This window comes from Haplochromis burtoni, unplaced genomic scaffold (genome assembly GCF_018398535.1).
Source record: "Haplochromis burtoni strain Fernald_Lab_line unplaced genomic scaffold, NCSU_Asbu1 Contig_40, whole genome shotgun sequence".
Classification (NCBI taxonomy): domain Eukaryota; kingdom Metazoa; phylum Chordata; class Actinopteri; order Cichliformes; family Cichlidae; genus Haplochromis; species Haplochromis burtoni.
This window is the reverse complement of record NW_024582401.1, coordinates 984,952-1,010,691: the sequence shown is the minus strand read 5'-3', so window position 1 is coordinate 1,010,691 and position 25,740 is coordinate 984,952. Positions and strand designations below refer to the sequence as shown.

The 25,740-nt window shown below is 42.3% G+C and overlaps 1 protein-coding gene across 19 annotated transcripts in view; it reads right to left on the bottom strand.

The window, feature by feature from the left end:
- The window catches only part of mbnl2 (muscleblind-like splicing regulator 2), a 52,806-nt gene that overhangs the window by 5,837 nt on the left and 21,229 nt on the right, over positions 1-25,740 (bottom strand). For 5 of the 19 annotated variants that reach the window (XM_042219932.1, XM_014332927.2, XM_042219934.1 and 2 more), the window contains 6 exons: positions 12,931-13,095; positions 11,956-12,159; positions 9,503-9,763; positions 6,444-6,497; positions 5,854-6,004; positions 4,144-4,179 (listed from right to left, as the gene is read on the bottom strand). In XM_042219932.1, coding sequence (XP_042075866.1) covers positions 4,144-4,179; positions 5,854-6,004; positions 6,444-6,497; positions 9,503-9,763; positions 11,956-12,159; positions 12,931-13,095 — 871 coding nt within the window. Of the gene's footprint in view, positions 1-2,527; positions 2,634-3,013; positions 3,109-4,143; positions 4,180-5,853; positions 6,005-6,443; positions 6,498-9,502; positions 9,764-11,955; positions 12,160-12,930; positions 13,096-25,740 lie in introns of those variants that run through there. The other 14 variants (XM_005920008.3, XM_042219942.1, XM_042219937.1 and 11 more) reach the window with 14 other exon arrangements.

Here is a 25,740-nt window from a genome sequence, read left to right as displayed (position 1 = left end):
GTCTTACTGATGAGCTGTGGCAACATCACCAGCTTGGTGTTTCATGCAGATAAGAACCAAGCTTCTAACTATTTGCAAATAGCATTTGACCCTCGTCTGGTAACCTCGGTTTGTATTCTCTCTTTAAGAGATTAAGCCTAAACCGCCACACAACAAAGAGAAAGCGAGACAGTGTGAGACTGTCTATAAGGGGGGGCTGACAGGTAGGAGAGATGCTGGCTGCCATCATGTGGGCGCCACTGGCAGCAAGCCAACGCAGAACAAAGCCACATGACGCTTGTTAATAGACAATGGACGGCCAGCAAAGGACAGAAGCCGCTGGTCACACCACACATCACAGGAGGTCACCACAGTGGGAGAGAGCGTGTGATGTGCACAGGTCGAGAGAGAAGGCAGTGCAGTGTGGAAATTAGGGGAAAAAATTTGGGCTGCCAGATGGGTGGGATTTAACAGATAGGACGCTACAAACTAATGCCAAGAACTGTTTGCAGGTCCTGTTTGCCTTTGATTTGGTGCAGTGATACCAGCAGCGTGTTTCAGCCCAGAACGAGTCAGAGAGACAGCAGACGAAGATGACGTGCTGCAAAATCACAGCGGACATTTAAACTGCTGTACTTCCTTTTTTACGCCTTAATATCAGCTAATTATAAGAACTGCACGGTATCACAGTGACCTAGTTTGCAAATTTCATAAGATGAAATATTAATTAAGTGATAAGAATTAAAGCAGGTTCCCTCTACAGCAAGGTGAAGCATCCAACTCTTATGCTCCAGCTGAAGAGCTCCTCGACATAACAATGTGTAATTCTACTTGAGCATAATCTTCCCATCAGTCCAGCAGCCAAAGCGATCCCCTCTAGGCTGCAAGTCTGAGTCGACTGCAGCACAGCGACAGCAGAGGGTGCTGCAACTTCACAATCTCCAGTAATATGTAGCACTTCACAACTGGAGACCCCGGCAGCATTAGGACATGCTTAATATGTGCAAGGACATGCAACGATGTGCGTCGCATGAATAGTTCAGAAGGTCATGAATCGACCAGACTCCTGAGGTCTTAACGAGTGTCAGCATCCTGGCGTCACAGGGGTGTGTAATACCCTTTAGACACAGATTTCCTCGGCTGAACACGACGCCCAATTAATTATCGAGTTCGGCTCAAACTGTCTCGGCCCAGGATTTATGTTAAAGAACCAATATAATAATCAAAGCTAAAAAGCTGACGGCAGGCCGCTAGTATCGGGACAAATGCACCACTGTTTAGGACAGAGTGACGTCGGCAGCCCCGTACCCTCAGAAAATGCCTGGGTGTGTATTTGGAAAAGCCATATGATTTTTATGACTGCACTGAATGCAGCACAGCTGGTGATTACAAGGGCTAACTGTGTCCGAGGCCCTGCTCATACCTGGCATTAGCTGGAGGGATCTTTATATGGGCTGGAGAGGAGGTGAGAGAAAGAGTCGGGTAGGGGGTGGAGTGTAAGTGGAGGGGGACAGACGGAGACAGAGAGCAAAGGCTGACGTCAGTGTTTCTCCGGCTCCTTGTCCCACATGCATCTTTAAAGAGCAGCTCTGCTTCCTGCTGCTACTGCTGCTGCATGCCAATTACAGGAAGAGTCGGTGACTCACAGGAAGTGCACACGCTGCTGGCCTATGAGGGGCAATAAAGCGCACAAGTGGTGGGACCAGACCCGTGGTTAATGATGGAAAGGGGATCTTGGAGAAAGGATTTACGTTCCTTTTTTTAATTTGAAATGTGAGCAGTCATTTCTTACGGTGAGAGCTCTAATCTTGATGTTAGATATCACTTTTATAGGCATCATGAAAATGTTTAATTTCAAGGAAATGTAAGGGGTTTTTTTCCACATTGAGACAGTAAGCAAAAGTACAAAAAAAGAAAAATATGGAGGAGCAGAGTCTGAAAAAAGAGGTGGGGAAGGATTATATTGGTCGTTGGTATAGTAGTAGGCACTGCTATTATAATAAGTGAGATAATTTTACCCGCACTTTATTTTGCGCTTCTCTCGTGCCGCTTTGAACTGTTGGCAAGTTTTTCAACTAAATTCAATCTTATACAAGACACACATGCCTGTCTGTCGCTTTTGTCTTTAGATTGCGTGGAAATATTTTTCATGTGCTCGCCGCGTGTTGTCCTCAGCGTACCTCGATACAGAACTACCAGTAAATGATTGCCAGCTGCATGAGGCCGGTGTGCCAGCATTGTGCTGAAATTTCCAGGTTTAAAATGGGGCACACATGCGTCACTCTGGCATTCAAAAACCTGGCCTTGCTTCCCTGGCTCTTGCTTGACACGTGGCAACAGGAGAGCCGCCGATCAGGGGCCATTTTTAGACAGCTTCTGTGATCTTCTTTTTTTTTTTTCCTGCGTCTCTCACCCTGACAAGTGTAGCCTAGAACTGTTGCCTCACATGATTTATTCTCCCTTTTATCCTGCAACCAGGAAAAGGTAAAAAGGTGAAGCCGAGAGGAGTGGAAAACAGGAATAGATCCAACATAGCTGCTGTTACGAACCGGCTGTTAGGTGCTGCGGAAATCGTCCGTGTGTATTTGCTTGAACGTGTGTGTTTGCAGAGCACACAAGCAGTACAGATGAGGCCCCTACTGCAGATGGAGAGGCTTATTTGACGACAACAACAAGAAAAGTGGAAAATAAAACTAATTTTAAAAAACAAACAAAAAACAAACAGAACATGCAAAAAAAGACAAAAATCAGGAAGTAATGCAACACAACTACTACTTGCAAATGTGGGAGCTCTGAAGAAGTGCTTGTCGGGTTTGCCTAATGGGGGCTGTGATTTATAAGAGGTACACTGCTTTTTGCTTTAAATTGTCTAGAAAACACCCACTCACAGGCTTTCATGCCAGTGTGAGCGTGCCCTGTGCAGGTGCACCGATGGACAGATGGGGATGGGCTAGGTGTGGGTTAAGGTTATCGCAGCCCAGTACTTATTCAGAGCTCCGGGGACTGATGAAAGAAAGCTTTAAAAGGAGCAAACCTGATTGGCTGGTGCTGTTGCTGCGTAGGGGACACTTGTGGCAGGAGTTGTTGCTGCAGAGACAGTAGCAGGCGTAGCACTGTACATCATTGGGACTTTGTTTTGAGGGTAGGAAAGGGGAGAGGGGAGGAAGAGGAGGAATGGGGGGAAGAGGGAAGGAGGTGGTAGCAATGGACAGGTAGGTGGAGCATTATGGTAGTTGTGGTAACAGTTGTGGTGCGTGCGTGCATGGGTGCGTGCATGGGTGCGTGCATGGGTGCGTGCGTGCATGTTGACGGGGTTGTTGTTTATTTTTTGTTGTTGGTGTTGATGGTGGCGGATGTTACAGAGAGCCAGCAAGCCATCGTTAGGGTTACACCGGCAGATGGCATGCAACCATTCACAATGCAAAGCAAAGGAGGTCAGGAAGAAAGAAAGAAAGGAAAAGAGAGCATGGGAGAAAAAAAAAACAAGAGGAGAGAAGCTGATTACAATCACAAGTAAGGAAATTTATGTGGAAAATCAGTTTGCTGTTTTTCCCAGAGAAATTAAAGGGCACAAGACACCAATTATGATGAATCGATGGCATGGGGATGGGAACTTTTGGATTCGTGTGGGCTGACGAGTCAAACAGCAGAGATGAGAGATCTTAAAAACCCAAGTGGCTGTTAGGGCTTATTTCTAGTCATTAGTTTACCTTGTTGCTAATGTTGGACCTGCTGATGTTATCAGCTGCATTTTTGGTAATTCCCATCCCCTGTTGTGCAGCGACAAATGCTCCGGTTTGTGTGTAATTTCTCTGGGAAACTGATTTAAATTTCCTGATCAACACAGCACAGCAAACAGACAAAACTATCCTACAGCTTAAGAACAGATCAGTCTGCGGCGTCCACGCTAACACTTTAAACATTAGCAAGAGAGTCAGTCAGCGGCGAGACGAGCGCTGAAAAGTCACATCTCTTCCAGGTGAAACAAAACGGCAGCTTGATAATAACTCACAAGTGTTCGAATCATGTCCTTTTGTCTCACCTGCAAGGGGGGCTGCAGATAGTGCCCACTCATACCCCCACCCCCACCCCTCCATCCCCCAAAACTCCCACCTAAATCAGACAGTGTGTGTGTGAGAGAGCAAATAGAAGGTCAGAACCTACCAAGACTGCTAGCGGGAGTCATGCACAAGACTGACCCTGTTGTGTTCATGCAGAGAAAGATAAAGAGAGAAAGGGGGGAAACAGAGAGGGAGAGAGAGAGAGAGGGAGAGAGAGAGGAGGAAATAAATGGGTTAATCGAGAGGAAGGAGAACAACAAGGTTAGACAAGACACACAGAAAAAAAACCCCAAAAGGCTTGAGGACTTCACTCAGCTCAGTTGCTATTGTTACTGGAGCAATGTCGGCTGATTATGAAAGCAAGCAGAGATGTATTAAGTTGTTGAGTTATTTATTAGTTAGAATACTGTTTATATGCAGCTGCAGCAAAGTTTAACATAAAGCAAACTTAGGTACGGAAAAATCTGGACAAGTTTAGCAAAGTGCAATGCAGCGCTAATGTAAGTCTGTCTGTCCAGTTTTCCATTTTTCAGGGAGTTTTTCCCGAGGTCAGAGGATATTCATTTTTGGTGACATATTGTATTAATGTGTCATTTCAGGCTGCACAATATTTAAAAAAGACTTGAGCCTGCTCGTACTGTATGTTAGGCTTCTTACAACAACATGCTGTTCTGCATGTTTCTTGTTTTGGAATTTCTGAATAGCTGCACATGATTAAATGATCAAATCAAAAAAAATAAACAGACAAAGAAATCGCACTTTTTGGTCAAAAAAAAAAAGAGGCAAGAATAAAACTGAAGAGGTGTGCCAGACAGCAGCATCTTGCAGTATCAGTACAATGATGTGCACAGGCTTCTATCCAGATCAGATGGAGATACGTGGGGTTTTTACTGTACTCAGGTAAGCCTCCATCACATACATATTACAGGCAAACAACTCCTGAGACTTTTCTTTTTATCTTAACTTTGAAGAAACCCCACCTATCTGAAATGTAAAAGGTTAGTAAAAAAATGCAACTGTGAGCCAGGCTACGCCCCACACACAGATACACACAGAGGAAGGGATGGATGAAGCACCATTAGGAATCCCGTACCAAGGGAAACAAAAAGAGCAGGCAGGTAGTGAGAAGAGCGAGGGATAGGAGTCTTATCCTCATGAGTCATGAGTGTGGCTACAGGCTACCATATTAGCTGCAGTTAACTCATTTAGCAAGTGACTCAAGGGCCCTTCAGGTACTGCTATTTTCTGTGCGAGAAGCAGACAGAGTGTTCATTTGCGGATAAAAAACACTGAATAAATTTGGTAAAACTGGAATAAAATTATCGCCAAAACAACAATATTCACCATATTTTGTATATTTTAGTATTGCACTTGTGCTGAAACAGTTGGGCTTGTTTTGCTCCTTTGTATGCTTGGGGATTAGACTGGCAGGTGTATCATATTGAGGTGGTAATATATGATAGCTTTCATTGCTCTGATCAAAGCGCGCACTGCCCTTCCACCTGGCAGCAATTATGTGTTTATATTTGCAGGCACTAGATCAAAGTTTTAGGGATGGCGCAGTGAATATTGAAAACACACCCTCACAGCGAAGGCCTTTATTAGCATCACTCAAATAAATCCATGCCAAAAGATGAAAATTAGGCTAAACAGATGTAAACGGTCATTTGAGAATCCCCTCTTTTATGCGTGTGAAGCTCCAAAACAACAACACGTTTGGAGGATAGCTGTGTGTCTGTGTGTGCGTGCGTGCTCCGCATACCTATGAGTGCTTTGCTTCTATCTGCATCTGCGCGCTGCGTGCGTGTCTTACCTGTGGGAAAGAAAGCGGGCTGCTGGAGCTGTGCGTTGGCCAGCGCCTGCTGGTAGTGCAAAACACTGGGGTTGAACAGGGAGCTCGCTCCGTTGCTCTTCTCAAGTGCTGGTCTCTTTGGTAGGGGCTGGAGGACGCCGTGGGGGAACGCCTAGCCACCGACAACACACACACACACACACACACAACAGGAGCACAACAGATTTGAACTGTATACTCACACAAGTCGACACTAACATTTCCTAAATCTGGTATTTGTCTATGCACAGCACAAGAAGGCAAAAATGGAAACTTGCTGTAACTATCACAAGGACAATGAGAAACTACACCGTAGCAGGGCAATCGTCAACAACACATTAAAGAAAGTGCGATAGCTGGAGTTATTTTAACATTACATTGTAGTTGTTCAGTTAACAAATGTACAGTACAATCTAGAGTTGCCACTGGTGATCATAAATGATACATATTTATATCATTAAAGTCTTTTACAGGGTTTCACAAAAAACAAAAGAGCCAAATTAAATTTTGTGAGTGGCTACAGTACAATTAAAGAAGCTACATGCAAAGCAAAAGGTGAAAGGTCAAAGTACCAGGTCTACAGTTGCCTCGAGGGGTCGCTTCATTGCTTTGGCAGTCGACTGAGTCTTTAATTAGCAGGCAGCGAGCACATGATGGCAGTGGGCCAATGGGATTCAAGCGTATTAACATACAGGTAACAGCAAGCAGAGGTGCGTCATGGGGGACAGCATTGCATTGTGGATAGGTGAGAAGGAAAAAAACAAAAACAAAAATAATCTGAATGCAAGTATACCACATACAAAACAATAGGCATGCACATAAACAAAAATTTGTTTTGTTTCGTTTACTTTAAAGAAACATTGCTACTTTTTGAATTAGTACAAAAGCCAAAAAAAAGCATCTACAATTAAACTTTGGTTAAAAAAATAAGCAAGATTCTACAATGTACTCCAAAGCTACCGGGAAAGCATTTAGTAACTAACTACTTCTGAACAGCAAGAACAGAAAAGTAGTACGCTAAACACGACTGGCTCAGACTAGGAATATTGATCTGACACTTGATGTGAGATCTGCGCTGAAGTTCTGAGAAGTGTTCAAAGTAAGACACTACAGACCTACGCACACAACCATTAAGGCGCTCCTGGAGAAAGCTAACCTATTTGATGACGTGAGGTGGTTCGAGGCTGACAAACGTTAAAATGTACACAGCAGCACACTCGGATGTGAGTGAGGTAAAAAAAAGACACAGCCCTCACAACCAGCAGCAAGAACTGGATACCTTTGTGAAGGCAAATTTAAAAAAACAAAACAAAACAAAAAACTACAAATTAGTACAGATACTAGCAAAGGCTAACAAAAATAGTTTAACAACCACATCCTTCTCTGTAGCGTCAATTCAACTACAGACACATCCTCAAACTAAATCTGCGTTGTGAGGGTGTGTGGCGTTGTTAGGTGTGATCAATGAACTCGGGAAGGTGAGGCAACGTTACAGTTTAATAACATAATGTGGAGCTCTGTTTATTAAAATTCCTCTAATCTAACAAAGTAAAAATAAGTCATTTTATATCAATTGTTTTTGTGCTAACTTCTTAAAAAACATCCTGATATTTGATGTCACTGCTGAGAGGGGAAAAAAAAGAAAAAAGATGACACGGGTGTGATGAACACAGCACTTAAGGGTCCATGCACAAGCCTATGCTTCATGTATGTGGGTTTTTTAATAGTATGTATGTATGTCCAATTAAACAGCAACAATGCATTGCTGATGCACCACAGAGTTAAACATTGCGGTTAGTTAAAATGAAAGATGCTCTATTAAAGTGACATGAAAAGCAAAGATGACTGCATTCGCCTTTGTAATGAGGAAGAAGATCACAGCATGGCAAGCAACACGTAATGTGGCACAGTAAAACAACATAATCTCAGTGAGAGGACCTTTTTACTGTAACTGCATCAGTTAATGTGTAACCTTATCTACTGTGCGCTTTATCCTATTTGCTTTAGATTTTAAAAAGTGAATTATGGATAATGGTATTACCTATTCACAGCAGTGCAGCAAAACAGGTTTTATGGGTCCCTGCTTCAATAAAAGGACTAAAAGAAAATTGGATTAAAGGTGCTGACTAAACAACTCGTTGTCCTAAGGTTAGCCCTCCTCACCTCTAGTGCAGAATCTGACTGCACAATTTGGGAATTGGGTCATAAAGTTGATAAACTGGGGAGGAAGACGGGAGGAGTATGAGCAAAGGATTGTGAAGAGGATGCACCGGCAATATAAACTCGTGGTACCTTTAAGAAAACAGCGCAGTCAGGTCAACATCAGGTTACAGCGCCTTCGGGTCTCAAGGCCTTTTTTCTTATTTATGGATGCTTCAATTTGCTGTTGCTTGAATGCAGCTGCTAATATGTGCACACGCTAGCCTGCCTTATCATCAACGCTGTGGATCACTCATGAAGGAAGAAGAAGGAGAGCAAGCAGCAATGGAGCCAGCCAATGAGAGGTGTGTGCGACGCACAAAGCATGCCCATGCCATGGAGGAAAAAAAGTCAGTGAGCACACTGGCGCAGTGCAAGGTGTGCGAGTGCAGTTAGCCACAGGATCATTCAAAAGAAGCCGCTCAGAGGCCGGGGAAAGGCGGGGCACAGCCAAGACATAATGCCAAACTCTTCTCACTGTCTCTCTGGCTGACTTGAATTCTGTCTGCTCCTCACATTGTTGGGGAAGTTTTATTTCTTTATTTATATTTGGTCAAAATAAAGGCAGAGGTAGGATGCTGCATCCTCATCCGTCCCAAATTCAATTTGTACTGATCTGCAGAGAACCGCACTTATCATTGAGAGCAGTGGGGTTGGATGAGGGGGTGAGCCAGGATATTGTCTTTGTACGAAACAAGGGCATTGGAAAATAAAAGAGGACTGCAGAGAGATAATAACAGATTGTTCTTGCAGAGTTACACTGATTTGTTTAGGTCTCGCTAAAGCCTTTTTATTCTATACAAAGGCCACTCTTTGGGATGACTATTGTTGGTGAATTGTGCACTGGAGTCCACTAGAAAAAACCCGGCAGAGGTGGGTAGGTTTTGTGCAGTAATAAAGCAGTGCTCCACATTTTATGTTACTGTAGGTGACACGGTCAGCAACATGTGCTTAGGTTGATTTGGATTAATGTTTTGCCTTCAGAGGGCCTATGTGTTATGTAGTCTAACTAGTACAAACTTTACTCAGAAGGGTCTCTTGATCTGAAACATTATGTGATTTGTATAAAGGCAGGTAGCACCAGGCACAGCAGTTTTATTACCACCTCCCCTCTGCTATAATAAATTTGATTTCACTGCGATATACTGTATATATTATGTTGTGCTTCTTATGTCTATCCATAAAACTTCCAATCATCATTTATTTGATGCACAAATAATAGAAAAAAGTATAAAAGTTTTCCACAGCCTCAACTCTTAGAAAGTTCCAGGTATGCTGTATATAAGAGCTATAAAACAGCCCATCTAAATGTTACAAGCTCTTCCACTATAAACACTAAACAAGCAGAAACCTTGTGAAACTAGTATGTTTGTGTCTTTCCTGCTCTACTGCTGTGAAGCCACGAGACACAGAAGGTGGGCTGTACTCTCACCATGGCTGCAGCTGTGGCAGCAGCTTGCGCAGCCACAGCTGTCTGGTTGGCCTGGTGTTGGGCGGCCTTAATCTTGGCCTGCAGGTGGGCGGGGGGGTGGAAGTACTTGCACTTCTCGCGAGAGCAGCGACTCTTGATGTAGTCCATGCACACGGTGACCGTGTTGTCGCTGGTGTCGATCATGGGGCTGTCGCTCGGGTGGGCGAAACGGCAGTCTGTCTCGCCGCGAGCGCAGTTGCCCCGCTGGAACTCGCGGCAAACCTGGAAGCGGGACAGTCACACGCACACAAGGACACACACGCACACAGACAAACACACATGGACACATGCACACAGAGGAAACAAACACACGTAGAAGACAAAACAGTGAATGCTTTAGCTTTCAGTACATGTCAGGAAACAAAACAAGGCTGCTCTCATTGCTTTAGCTAGCAGCGGCTCCTTATATTTCTTGTCATCTTAAAGCAAGATGACTCAAGCAGACATCAAAATCTTGATAAGATTATTAGATTTATCTTTAAGGATTTGAAATTTTGACATCTGACTGTTTTAACTATGACAAGCCTGAAACATCAGGGATTTTCCAGTCGAGAAAAGCTTCTGACACACCCAAAAGATGTCAAAGCCATTAATGCTGGGCATCATTTACTCAAATATTACCTACATTTCTGTTGATCAGATGATCAAAAACAACAGAATGCATGCATTTCTGTTCAATAAGAGATTGCTCTTTTGCTCTTTTTACATTGCTCTCACTGATAATGCTTACAAGCATAATCATCCTCCAAGTTTAATACTGCATAATAGAGCAAAAAGACTTTTTTTCACACAACGCCTATATGATAACAACAATAACAATTACCAACACATAATGAATTATGGCTGCAGTGGTTCATGTGAGTGTAAGGAGTGTGAGAAGCAGCACAGCGGGTTAATAAATAATATATTACATATATGGGAGAATATTAAAAGCACACTGTGAGATACTGTATAAACATTTGCCATATAGATTTATTCATAGTGATGCGCTTCTCTCCAAAAAGAAGATAACTGCAATAACAATCTTCTCTCAGCGTCCCCCAAAATAAAACGTATATGTGATACACATAATATTAAAAAAGGGAAAAATGAAAAAACATAATTTTGTGTTATTTGTTGTTGTTGTTTTTTAAATAAGGCTATTAATTAGTTTTGGACACAGTGTGAAAAGGGCTCAACAAAACGTAACAAAACCTAAGTGTGTGTGTTCAACTGTTCAGAGGCTTGGGCGTAATCACAGGAGGGATCTGCTTTTGACTTCCACTCTAGGACTGAAACACACACACATATACAGGCACACACAGACATATACACACACACGTGTGCACGATGGCTTTGTGGGGGAGTATGTAAGTGTCTCAGAGGGATACTGTTTCATTAGAGGCTGCTTCATTCAGTTGCTAAGTGATAGCACTCTGCAGAAAAACACATACAGGCACACACCTACACATCACCTCTAGGTCTTAGGGAGATTATTGTTTATCTTTATAAATATAGCGGGGTAAAAAAACAAAACAAAAAAAAACCAAAACTCCACTGCCTCACAATCACAGAGCTATTCTCATTCAGCGTCGTTTGCCAGGGGGGCAGATGGAGATGGCTGAAGTTGCTGAAAGCGTCCCAGCCGAACTGCGTCTGTCTAGCAAGTAGCAGTTTATCTTGAAAAAATTCAAATTACAAAATCTTCAATAACACCATCTTATTTATTACTTCTACAAGGCATAACAAAATCATACCCCTTAAGTTGTGTTCAAGGACACAGCTGATATAAAGATCTATGAGGAGAGGAGCCTAATACTGATGTTTCCATGAAAAATGATCCCCCCCCTGAAAGACAAAGCCTGGATACGTGCTGGTTATAAAACAGCTACCGCAGTTACAAATCTCACAGCCTCTTTTTTTTTTTTTTATAAAAGAAACATGATTTGAGATTTAATTGTTTTGCTCCCACTTAACTTTTTCAGAGCCTGAATTGTTTATTTGGACTCATTCCAAGGCAACTTCAAAGTGTATTTATTCACGTCATTTATAACTTGCTTATAAAACAGAATGCTAAAAACTTGCTTACCCTTTCAGGTCAATATCTAAGGTAAATTATACTACAAGTAGCGCATTTAAAAAAGCTAATTCAAAGTGGAGAGTTTGTATAAGGCTGTATTTTCATCGCTGCAAACTCTTGTGGAAATTAAAGGAAGTAGTTTGCATTTTTTACCAGTATAAAGAAAATCTTTGGAGAGAGCAGACATGTTTTTGGAAGTACTGCATCACAGAGGGTCCTGTAAAAGCTCCTGAACTATAAAGGATACTCATTTATAATCACAGTAAGATGCTACACTAATTACACTTCACAGCCTCAAAGAGTACATTCACTATGATTAAGTGCCATGCAGGAGAATTCTGATTGGGTGGGTCACCTCCAGCTTGTCAGTACGCAGAAGTTTCTGGTTGGAGGAAGAGCCAGCGGTCACGGAGATGGGCGGGCTGCCGGGGACGATAACCGGAGTGCTGGGCAGGATGTCTGTTGGCACCAGACCCATGCTGTGGGACATGGGAGTCAGGTAGGGTGTGTAGCTTAAACCTGCGCTGGACCCCAGCCCCTGGCTGACTGGAAACGTCTGCTGCAGATGGAGAGAAACGACATGTTTATGACTGCTCTTTCAGTAGCTATTTTTCACATCCTTAATTAAAATGGTAAGGATAGATTAAAAAAAAATGCTGAACTGAAAGATGATGGATGTAGGCAGGGACAGTGGGAAGTGGAGGGTGAAAGGCAGTAAGAGGGTATGGAGATGAGAAAGAAAGAGAGAAGTAAGGGGGAAAGAGACACCAAAGGCAAATGAACAGAGGGTGCAGCTGGGGAGAGAATGTGGCAGGTAGAGAGAGAGAGAGTGGGAAAGGGATCGGCTTGAGAAAAAAAGAGAGAGAGGAGTGTGAGAGTAGAAACAAGAGGAGGTTCAGTTTTTTTTGTTTTTTTTAACCGTTATGTATCCCAGGAAGATTTTGCTGAGCATGCACGTTCTTTTTTGGTTACACCTAGCACTAAACTGATGCAGTTAAACAAAGTCACACCTGGCAGCTACCCAGTGCAACCACAGTATAGGGCTGGCTGCTGAGCAACTCCCTGAGGACAGCTGGGGACTTTTTGTACGTTGCACAAGGGCATTACAAAAGCGAAGAAAAAATTTCTGATCTTCCAAGCCTGAGACGTAATCTAAAAACAGTCAAATCTGAGAGTTTAGATAACAATAAAGTACCTTACCAAAGACTGGATAAAGTCAGTGAATCGCATTGCTTGACACCAAACTTTTTAATGCTAATCACGACAATGGAATTCACTGCTATTTTCTCAGAGAGACAATCAATTCCCACAGTAGCGAGTTCACACTAACCACAGGTTGCATGGTGGTGCCGGGGATCATAAACTGCATTTGTTGAGCCAACATGGCGGCAGCTGTCTTCTGCTGGATCAGGTTATTTCGCCCGTTGATCTCCAGCTGGGTCTTCAGGTGAGCAGGTGGGTGGAGGTATTTGCAGTTCTCTCGTGTGCAGCGACCCTGAGCACAAGTAAACAAATGTGATGGGGGAGAGGAAGGCGAGAGGGCGAGGGAGACAAAACAAGTCGTTAATGGTCCGAAAACTTCAACTCTCTCATCAACAGCATGAACAGAAAAGCAGCCAGTTTTTTGTTGATAAAGCTGAGTGTGACTAGGCTGTGGGCCTGCCTGAGGATGTGGCAGATACGTGGGCACTGACTCCAAAACATCAGGTGCTTGAAGGCAGCATACATATTCATACAGAGTGTGAAACAGAAATTCATGGGGATGGTTTGTGCTTTTGAGCAGAAACAACGCTATGGAAGATGATTACCATTTGATCTACTAGGTTTTTAACTGGAAGGTTAAAAGGTCATGCTTGCAACATGGACACACTGTCTACCTAGTATTTGTTGCAGATTGGGGGGGGGTAGGCTTGCAGAGGCCATGGTGGATAAAGGCAATTACACTGTCAACCCAGAGGCTAACGGCAAACACAATAATCCAATATGGATCCAGGCTGCTGTGCTTACTGCAACGAGAGTGGGTGGAAGAGAGAGGGGAGAGGAGAGGTCAGGGGGGAGCGACAAAGTGAATGGTAGCATGAAAAAGGACTCTGGAGCTATGTGGAAGATGGTACATAAAGGCGAGGAGAGAAGAAGAAAAGATGTGGGCAGAACAGACTGTTCGGAATTAGCAGAGAGGACAAAGGTCAAGGAGACAACAGGAGAGATGACACATCTGGCATGACACGGCAAGTCTTGGTGAATGTGATCGAGAGAAGAGGTAACTGAGCTAAGCTTAGCGCAGTCTCGCACAAACGGCTCTGCTGCTTTGTCCGAATGCCCCTTTAACTCCATGACACAGATGAGCGTCACCACAGTGGCCTGATTAGCATTATCATACTCATCACTCCTCTATATGAAAGTATGACAGGTCTGCCTAGCTTCCACGCAGTGATCGGTTATGACTGAGTTTAATTACACAAGCGCTGCTCTCAAACACTACATCCATACCCAGACAGACAAAATGACAACAAACCACCAGGCAAAGCTACACACAGGATGTGTCTCATGTACTGTGGCGGTCTGGCGTGTGCAATGATGTGTATTATATTTGACAGGGTAGGGGGACTCCAGCTGAGTAGTGCAGTGAATTGTGAAAATGCCAATGACAGACAAAAAAAGGAAACAGCCAGCTTCAAGTTAAGTGGGGAATGTATTAATATTATATCAGTCTCCTGATATTATTATCATTCTAATTATAGTTGTGATTATTAGTACATGATCTATATATATTATATATGCGTGACTGAAACCCATGTGCAAATTGTCGCTGCTAAGCAACTTAGGAGGCCTATTATCTGTCTTATGTATACTGTTACAGTAGTAGAGTTGATGTCTGTGTATGTACAAGCAATTGATATAAAGTAGTATCTCAGTTTCAGACTTAAGTTTAATAAAGTTTTTCTACTCTTGGATCTGTTTGATATCAAACTGAGTGGAGAACCTTTATAATGGTCATCTCAGGGAGACTATAACTGTGAGCATCGAAGGGGTTCACCCACCTGCTGCTTCAAATTTTACAAGAGGATGCCAGTCAGAAGAAAAGTGAGGGGGAAAGGAGCTAAAATACTTTGTTTCAGACCTGTTTTTTGTGTTGGAATATCTGAGGTTTAAATCACCAAATGTATCTGTATCGGTTTTAAAAATCCTATATGCATGGCAAAATATACAAGAATGATTATTAACTGTGATTCATGCAAAGCTGCTAAATAAATAGTCTCTTCAAGTCTCGTCAAAGCAAAAACCAATATAACTATCCTGCTATTCTGTTCTTCGTGGCAGATATTAAAAGGCACTCCCAAACACACTGTTAGTGTTGTTCCAATTACAACTGATTGGAAGCGCAAGAGAGCAAAGCCACAAAGGATATGAAGTCTGTAAACACTATAGGCTCCTTTGCAATCACTTTTTCACATGAGTAATAAGATACATACAAACAAAGTTGATCCCAGGTTCAAGACTTTCAGAGACCTGGGTGCAGAACTATGAGTCAAAAGAGACTGACCTCTAAAACCTGGTGTCAGAGCTGCAGTGAGCCGGCTCTGGTGTCAGAGCTGGCTCACTGCAGCCACTACCTCCCTCCTCCTTCATGGCTCACACGCACAAAATCACACCTGCCCACACATACGCATACTAAATCTCTCAATCGCAACAAGCATCACCCACACACACACATACACACACTGGCTTAGGGATGCAGGCTAATGGATATACACACTGTTGTGCTCAGCTCCATTCAGGCCTGTCCAGATCAGAGGAATAATGTTAGTGCTGGACCAAAAACCTCAGAGGTGTCCAAACTAATTGAAGCCTTATGCACCGCCACCACAGTCAAAAGTGACAAAAGGTGTGTGTCGGTGCTCTATGTGTGTTTTGTGTCTCTGTGTCCACAAGAGAGGATGCGTAGGCAGGTGTAACTGTGCATGTGTGTGTCTGTGCGTGCAGGAGAAAATGTGTGGGCGGGTATAACTCTGTGTGTGTGAGAAAGGGAGCTGGTGCTGAAGCTGAGCTCTGGACAGCATCCCAAACCGAGTCTGCGGGGAAGCGCAGCATCAATATCGCGCCCCGCAGAGATCACAGACACAGACGGACACAAATAAAGAGACACGCAAAAAAACACACACACCACAGACCCTCACCGCACACTATGTCGCTCAGTTCACTCCAGACTGCACTCTGGAGCCATTACCTCACGTTCTGCTCCATATTCAGTTCATCTACAGCCAGTGAATGACATATGCTTTCTGCAAATGCTCGTCATTAGTCCTCACTTAAAGCGATGAGGTAAATGGTGGCGAAGCTCCTTGTTTTGTGATTCTTACTAAATGCAGGCCTTGGAATTGTAGAACTTTCTCCTTTTATCTCGTCAAACTTTATTTAAGAGCATTTTCTTACTGATCTATTCACGATCTCTCACAGCATTGTGCTTGGTCTTTGCATAAATTTGTTTTAATTTATCCCAGTTTTCATCTAGTCTGTAGGTGGAAGAAGAAGCAATAAAAATAAGTAGTTTCAGGGCTGCCATGGCAATAGAAGACCCAGTACTATTAAACACAGTGAAAGGATTCAGTGCTCGAATTTATTATATAAACATCCCTTATTTGCAGGAGATTGCGGGATACAGTTCGTGTACGTAAGCTATATCGATCTTCGCCTATATTTACAGTGGTGTTTAAAGCAGAATAATCAATGTTCAGTAATTTCCCCAGCAAGAAATTTTTGTTTGTTAGCAGGATTACTCAAAAATTTATTGACAGATCTGCATGATATTTGTTTTTACCAGCGGTGGAGATCTTAAAAGCACCTTGTATAATTGATCCAGATCTGGATCTATTCATTTTTGGAATTATTACCAAAAATAATTGATAAAAGACATTTGGTGCCACAGTTTTTAAAACAAATCATCCTGATATTCGCAGGAAAATATCACAAACTAATCTGCAGATATTTTTCTGGACCCAGAGTTGCAGTTTATGCATATCAGACCTTTTTTTCTTCTTTTTGTTGTTAGTTACCGTGTCAAATCTCAAAAGACATTAAAAGTTTATAGTGACACAAAAGTCATACAACTTATGTAGATCAGTGGGACTGAAGTAGTTAAAAACTCAAAGGTTAGCAGATGTTAAAACATGTTTCGGCATAAGTGTGTAAGGTAAGGGTGTGTTGGGGACTAAGGCCCCTAGACAGTTAGCTACCTTTAATAGAAGTCAAAGTTTACTTAATAAATCCCGGTTGCTAATGTGAAATGGGATCCATGAAGACCAGTTTGAGTAATGGGGTCTCAAGACACCACATCAGACACTCATAATACTGTGCAGTGAGGATCCTTGGACTGTGAAGTTCGAGGCTGCAAGATACTAAAATACCAATTTGGCTGATATAGATAACAATATTTTTACAGTCTTTTAATTTTGTTTTTGTTCTTATTTATTCACCTTTTTGTTTTACGGCAATAAATTAATCTTAAAATAATTTACTGACCTGTTTAAAAGTCTTCAAGCTCTACAGCACACAATTTGTCTACCACAGCTTTAATAAGACTGATTTGACAGCCAACAGGACCGATACTGGGTGATACCTACATGAAGCCAATATATTGATGCATCCCAACTGCACATTGGCTTTTATTGCTATGAAACTTGTCTTGATTATTGTGTATGAGTACGCATGAAAGGCTGCAATCGTTTTAGATTGATTACCAAAGCTGGTGTGAACACAGCCTTACCTTTAACGTGTCAAAGTGTCAGAGTTTGTTTTTCTGTTATTGAGTGTCTTTTAAGAGCTTAACCTTCTCTTTGGATAATCATAAGCGGAATATGAATGGGCTATAAATACGTTTAACTGAGCCTCAAAACGGCTTGTAAAACATTAGGTTTCAGACACAAGAAGAAATGAGGTCATTTAAAAAAATTTCAGCTGTGTTCAGACTAGATGTTTAAGGTCAGTGAATCTAAGACTATTACAGGCTAAATCTAGACATGGAGACATAATAGTTAATGCTGAAAAGTTCAAAGCAAAGAGAAGGTTAATAAAAACGTACACCCCAAGACATAGAATATTCATTATACTCATCCAGGTGGTAATTTTGGTAATTGGACACAGCAGCAAAGAGGGATGAAGATCTAACATATGCTTAATCGCAGACATGATAATAATAATTCTTGCTTAAATAAAATATGGCAAGGCAAATTGCAGTTACGATCTAGTGATGGCTACACATATCAATTTGGGAGTGCGATAATGATGGTCATGAATGAAGGGTCCAGGCTGCAGTTTGAAATGCCACACTTGATGATTCAAAGCACATAAGATGAGGTAAGCTTTGTGGAAAGGCACCGCTGCATCGCACATAAAAACGAAGCGTGTTTATGGCTTATGGTTTAAGCAGTGAGCTGGTTCACCAACGCATCAATGACGGTGCTAAAAAGCTGTGGCTGATGACAGTGCTGTGCCATCATCTGGTTTTAAGCCTTCATCCTTTGAGAGGGTGGCAGGCACATGCAAATACACAAACTCCCACACAGAAAGACACACACGCACACACACGCACAGGCCAAGTGCACTATGCCTTCTGTCTAAGCCACCCACTCAGAGCAGAGCAGAAATCCATTCATCGTGGGCATTGCCTCTGAGCAGCTGTCTATGAAAAGGATCTTTGAAAGCACCACGGCACCTCTGTGATTCGTACGCTGGCCGCTGGTGTGTAGCCATAGCTACACTGCAAAATTATACCTTTCTCGAGGATCGCTCACATGGCAATTTCTTATTGCAGGCTGCAGGGTTGCCCTTGTATGGATGAATGCTGTGATCCATGCTTTGGGATACACTAATAACTGCTTTGATTCAGATTGGATAATTATTTGCATCGCAGTGAGAAACAAATGACAATGAAGGCGAGATCAAAGATAAATTAGTGGTTGCTTTCACCTGACATAAAGCCTCAGTTCGAGAGCTAATAAAACATATTACTCGCAGTTATGTCCTTCAAATCCCCACAGCCATTGCCAACAAAACAAAACAGCACTTACTGTTTGCCAAGTTTTCATATACGATTATTGCCCATACAAATGGGCTCCACGTTAGGGCTGTTCCGAGGGGGAAGGGGATAAAGAGACCTAATTTCATAAACAGATTAGGATTACACTCACTTCACCCACTGCGGCTCCTTCAGTTGTTCATGGAAATCAAACAACAATGTTAAAAGCTTTTTTTTCTTTGTATTATATTAACTGCTACTATGTCACATTCACCATATTATCATTTTACTTAATGAGGATAAGTCTGAAGATCTCAGACATTGTCTGGCGTTTGTCTCGAGTGCCTAAACAATGTGTGCCTTACTTTAAACATATATCTACAGACTGGTATATAATAAAAAGTGTGTTATTTGCAGACCTAAACTGTTGTCTTGTTATCATTCATGGCACTGAAAAAGAAGGATAACTAATTTTTCTCAGCAATCCGCTGATCACGCTCCCAATCTGTCATGGCCACACAGTTGACAAACCTTTAGCAAAAGGCAAAGTGGGAGAGAAAAACACACGGCAAACATTTACTGCAGCAAACACGCTGGTATGAGAACACAAAACACACACATACACACACACACAAACCTTTTTACACAGTGACAAAGTGCTGAGGAGGGTACAACAGTGCTTCTACACAAACATGACAGAGCTATCACACTGCAACACTCACAGATACACAGAGGCAGGGCTAAGCCTACAGAAAACATCCTCTGACTGTGTGATGCACATTTTAAACTGCCAGTGCTGAACTACTTTGTTGTGATTTTTGTCCTTTTGTATTTTATTTTCCACGGTCAACTTTGGATGTCTGGATGCACTTCCACAGTGAAAAGACAAATGTTTAGGTACACCACAGCAAAGTCTAATTATCTTCTGAGTCAGCTGTGGCTGCTAAGCACCTGATTCAGAGCCACACTTAAATTAATTTGCTACTATTGTCACTTAAAGCAATAAAACAAATCGAACAAAAGGTAAATTAAAACTATTTTTTACTATTTTTTTTTACACAGGATAATTACTACTACAATTACAAAGCCATAATTACACTACAGCCACTTCTGGAGGTGGCACACATTAGTGAAGTGTAAAATAAATTCACAGGGAACACTGGCTCAAACGGCCCATGTACAACCCTGGCATCTTCATCAGTGGCAGAAACCCCTTCCACAACACCACCCCGCCTCCTTCATCAGCCCCGGCTGAATGGTCAGAGTGATGACTGTTGTGTGTCTGTGGGTGGCACAGACACAGAGGGCCAGTCTTCCACCCCCTCCACAGAATAGCGCTTCGCTTGTGGGCCCCTCCGTTCACCACTGTAACATTTGCATTTTGCCCTCAATGGGCGCTCTATGCTCAGCACTGCTGGAGACAGAGAGGAGCTGCCTATAGGCCGACAGAAGAGCTGAAAATGCCACTGCAAAGATGTCTGGCAACCCGCCTTTATGCTACACTCCTGTGGTTCCAATCAGCCTTAATGGGTAAACTAGGGCCCTGGTGCTTATCCCAGATTGATACGCTCGAAATGAAGCATTGCTTTTCTTTCGCACATCAACACCTCAAACTGAGAAAAAAAAACAAACAATATTGATCAATTAGGTAGTGTTGAATCTTAAGGGTCCTGAGATGTGAGTGTGCATGCATTTCTCCATTAATCCCCCCCAGTTTTCGCCAGCAGCACAGAGAAGCTGTGTACATATCTAAGCCCTCGTGATGTCTTTCTGACGTGAGAGTAGTTCTCAGTGACATGATCAATGACAGTGTGATTGGCAATATTGGCAGACTGCAATCCTGAAGAAACAATGAGGGAGGAAAATCATGGGGAAAAGAGCTTAAACACATGCATGGTCAGCACAAACCAGGCACTGGCTACATGATGGCTGAAGACTTTAGAAGTGAAAAGTCACAGAGATGGGACTCTAACTGATAATGTTTAAAGTCCAACATACCTAGCTGACTTTGGCGAACCACAAAAACGACACTAAAATGCTCACAAAGGCAGCTTCTGCAGACATTGCTTTAAAAAAAGCTTCTGCCTTTTTTCCGACAGGACGTCCATCAGAGAAGCTGTAACAATGTCTTCTTCCCCACATTTATCCGATTGTCCTTCTCAGCGTGAAAGCAGGAGGGCTGCTGTGAGAAACTGATTCAAATTATTCTGACGTGAAGCCTGTGATATGTGTAATCCTTTTACAGCATAGCCAAAGAACCTGTTGTAACCCAACTGACCAGCAAGAAGGGGGTGGAAAGGCACTCGCTCTCTCTTGTCTCTCAGCATTCCCACATATCTCCTTCTTTTCTCTCTCCTTCAGTGCCTTGTCTCAGCAGTGTGCCATTTATATCCAGCCTTTTAATGCTAAGCCATTTACATTGTTGAGAAATGACTTGTGGTCTTCCTTTCATTGGGTGTTTGGTTTACAGGTATTTGCACTTGAAGCTATAAATATCCAAATGAGAACATTTCATGGCTTGCAACACTTACAGTACTGAAAGCTTAGCTTAGTTTGAACCCTCAACGCTCAACACATTTTGCTTTTTCTAGGGCATCCATGAAAAAAAACCCCAGTTGCACTTGTTCATAATGTCCTTCTTTCTCTCCTCTCTTAGTTTACTCCAATAGTGTCTTGTTCCAAGGACCCTAACAGCTGGTTATGGGTCAGCCTGTAACAGTTAGAGGAAAGTACTTTGGTGAAAGCCCCCAGCTATGAGACACCAACAGGACAGGCACTCTGGTGCTCAGAAGACTGGGGGAAAAAAGCAGACCCAGTGATCCCAGCAGCCGGTAAAGTAGTGAGGCGCTAGATGCACATGGACAGGGCTTCCCTTTATCCTTGAACCCACAGAATGCTTCCTCTTAAGGATCTTGTTTTGTTTTTAGGCTCTAATGGATCTGTTTGAGCTAATGGGTCTGTTTGAAGCGGTGAGGCCCCGGGACAGCAGGAAACACTGAAAATCCATTATGAAATGATAGCCAGAGGCTTTTTGTTTACATTTAGCCTGGTAATGGAGAACAGGAATCAATGGTGAAAAGCAGGGGGAAAACTAGTCATTTAAACTTAAAAACTGTGGCAACTCCAAACTTCCTTTCACGCCTGATTGTACTCTGCTCAGCTCTATTTAGCATAACATATACAGAAAAGAAAACACTACTGTAGAGCACAGAGACTTGGTATTTTAGAAGCGTCTGCTTTCTTCACCTTCGCCCAAGACACACATAAGACATGTGTTGCCTCAGCAGTAATTAAGTGCCTTTGTTTCATGAGCTATAATCCCTCAGATGAACAAGTGGTAGTGTTGCTGACACGCTTGAGATTACCCAAGAAGAGGGAGGGGAAGGACAGAGAGTGGGAGAGTGGGATTAAGGTGATATAAAGTGTGTTGTTTCTTCCTTTCTTGTTTGTCCTGGGATGCCTGGATATCATGAATCTTTCTCCCACAGGCCGTAAATCTAAACACTCCCACCTCCATCTGAGGAGTGTAATAAAGCCTGTCCTTGCTGATCAAATGTCTTCAGCAACTGGATGTGTTCATTTTTCTTGTTTGGACAAAACAAGAACAAAGAACACATCGAAATTTCATCACACTGTGCCCTTATAAGTCTGTGTGGTAACATCTCTGAACAGTTGCAGCACGTTGTGCATCAGCTAAAAATCACATGCCCATGATCTCATGACACAGAAATGCACTGGGAGTCTTCAGTTAGTTAAATCCATAAAACTCTATAAAAAGAAAGTGCCTTTAAAATGCATTATTTCTAATGACCAGCAGGTAACGAGGAAGATATGGCAGAATTTGCTTTACCATGTGACTGACAAGCTGCAAGCACACAAGTATGCAGTGTCCCAATGATCATTACGTCTGGTTTCCAAACAATGAGATGACACGGCCAAAATGCTCAGCCTTCAAAGAAATTCACTAATCAATGGAAGAAGGGTTATAGACAGTCTGACTCACACCGCAGATCAGGCAGTTCAAGAAAATGTTGGAGTTGTTTGTCTAAATTCCTACTTAGAATTACAAATAAACGCTACACTAAAGATGTTTTGGTAGTCAATATGTGCCTGACTTCATGAGAGAGAAATGAAAAACAAAATATTCTTAATCAATACACAGGGTCTTCATTAATTTTCTGCGCTACTGTGGTTAAATAGTCTGCAGGGTATAAACAATTTTCTATCAGGAGCTGTGATATATATACTTGTTGCAGGTTGTGAAAACAACCTATAGTTTAACCATCTAGGGTATGGATCGAGGAGCTTTTGTGCAGTCGTGGAGCAGCGAAAAAAAAAAGAAGCCTATCAGCATTCAGCTGATGGCTATAATAACTAACTATGTTGGATACGAGTGTGAGTATTGTAACCGTCTTTTGAGGAGGCAACGTTCAAAGTGTGGCTGCAGTGGCACCGTTGCGAGGCACCTGCAAAGCCCCGGTTCCCACTGCTAATCCAGCTGGAGGCTGAAGCCTTGCTTCAGTTAATCTGATCATCTGTGACCTGCTGAGACATGAAACCCACCCTGCAGAGCTCATTTACTCTGTACGCACAAAAACGTAAACAAGTATCAATACGACACATAGAGGGAGATTGGCGAGGAAGCTGACATAGACACTTGGGCACAATCATACAGCGTGTTTGAAGTGAAGCAGCTGTCTCACTTTCCCATACACGTCTAAAACTATATACTATCCAAAAGAAAGGCTCAGCTATGACATTGCCACCTCTCAGTCTGTTAATAAGTGAGTCACAGCTAGAAGACGGAGGCATTAACCTGCTTTCAACAAGCTGTCATTTCCCTATGCTCATCCTGTCAGCTCTGCAATGATATGAGGGCAGTCCTACAGCTAACTTCAACTAGCCATATTGGTGAAAGACATCATAGAAATAGGTTATATGATGTTGATGGCCTAGTTTGAAAAGAACTGTGCCACATCCCCAAGAGGAAATAGCAGAAAGCCGGTAGGCTCTTTTTTAAATTTCCTAATTTTACATTTGTTGACAGATACAATTTCAATCATTCTCTAGCGATCAAAGGCAAAACTACTCCACAGTGGTGCAAAAATAGCACAAATCAGCTACAACTGCTAATGAAATAAATAAAATAATGTGGGAACATGAAAAAAAAGGCTAGCCTACATCTTCTTTCTCTGCTGACACTATCGACCGCATGTCAGAACATGTTGAGGAGTTGTGTAAATCCATAAAACAGATAAAGGAGGATAATGAGATGGAGGGGAGAGAGGAGATCTATTCATCAAAGCCTCTTTCTAACACACTCAGCAGATAGGGGCAGAAACGCTGGATGGCTGCTTACTCTCCTGTTTGGAGATTAAAGCTTTGGTTGCTGACAAAAAAAAGTTGCGAAGTGCAGGTTTATGATTCAACCTACAAAGAAACCAGACAGTTTCTTTTACTCAAGAATTAATTTTACAATCAAACTAATAATTCAGTTATTGAGTATAATCTTGTATCTTTGATGAAACTCTCCATATGTCGGAAAGTTATTTATGTTTAATAAATACATGGTAAGCAAGACAAACCACACTCTGTGTTTCGGACTAACCTAAACATTGCGCGATGATAAATCAAGAGATGACATTATAAAAGGGAGTTAGATAGAAACAGTATCTGTTCATGCAAGCATTTTAATACACTTTCTAGATCCATCTATATGTGTGAAAAAAAACAACACAATATTGCTCATGTACATTGGGCGTGTATGTGCTCACGTAGAAGCCATTGCTTTTTAAAAATTCTTCGGAAGAAGAACCAGAAGGGCAAATAGTAAAACCAGAGTTTTCTTTGGCTAGGTCGATGATAAAACTGATGTTCTTAATGAAAGGAACACATGGTAAAGGGTGGCGATACCAGCAGAAAACATAGCTTGGGAGTGGCTGCGAAACAAAAAGGCCCACATATTAGAGCGGTACTGGAAGCATTATCTAATGCCAGAAGTCTCGCCTGCACCGCAGGCAAAAAGTACTCACTACGCACCACTGACTTTGTTTTAAATGAAAATACCTCCTTGTCAATTCTGTTTTTCAGACAGAATTCAGAAAGCTGTAGAGTTGTTTGCAAGTGCCTCAGTTAATACAGTACCTTGCTAAAACACCAAATTAGATCCTGGGCACTAGAGCACTCATTTAATGTAGTCAAGTCTAAGAGTTTTAACCAGCTAAATGATTGTTTTTAGTCTTTTTTATGGCTCAGTAGCATATTGTTTTCCACTCCACTGGGCAAAGTTTCCAGTCTATGACATCTTGTACATTATTTCTGTTGCAGTGCAAAAGAAGTACCCACACAAGCATGTTGAAATAAATTGTGCGTAGCTATATCAGCAACTAACTTGGATATCTGTGTCACGCTTTCCAAAAGTCTGATTTTATATATTTACTACTGTGGAATCTAGATGTACATGTAGTGATAATTTAAGGTTTGAAAGTGTCTTCAAACGCAAGTTGTTTTTGTGTTTTCGTTCTATACACAACCAAAGGTGAATAAGAGCAACATCACTTGGTTGTTTGTTGGCCCTGGTGATGAGGCCACTGAGGCCTCTTCTCTCTCCTGTGGGCTGTGGAGGCTCTAATCCCATATGGAGATGATACAAACAGTCCTCATACCTGGTTAAAGTAATAGCTGCCCTTTGGTCAAAGAAATAAGATCAATAAACCACGGTACAGTGACTCAGCCTTTGAGCTGCAGGGTGTGTTTTATCTTAAAATCGTCCGAACGAGGCAAACACATTGATCGCGTTATTCACTTATGTCATCACCTTGCCCTTTTCCTGTTTTCTCCAAGGGAAGCTTTGACTTCCCTTGGAGAAAACAGGTCCAAAAGGAAGTGAAAGCAAACTGAATTCAGTGGCACTATGGAAATGCAAACAGGACCACATTAAAGAGCGGCAACAGTTTATTTATCAAATGCAAAATGTGCCTTTTTTGGTAAGATGGAAACAGGCATGAATCACAGGCGGTGTGCACCTGAGCCGTGCGGCTGTTAAACCTGACACTCTTCCTTCCATGCGTGTTTCAACAATTTGTGGTGCCAATTTATGCTCACCACTGTCACCACTACTCTTTC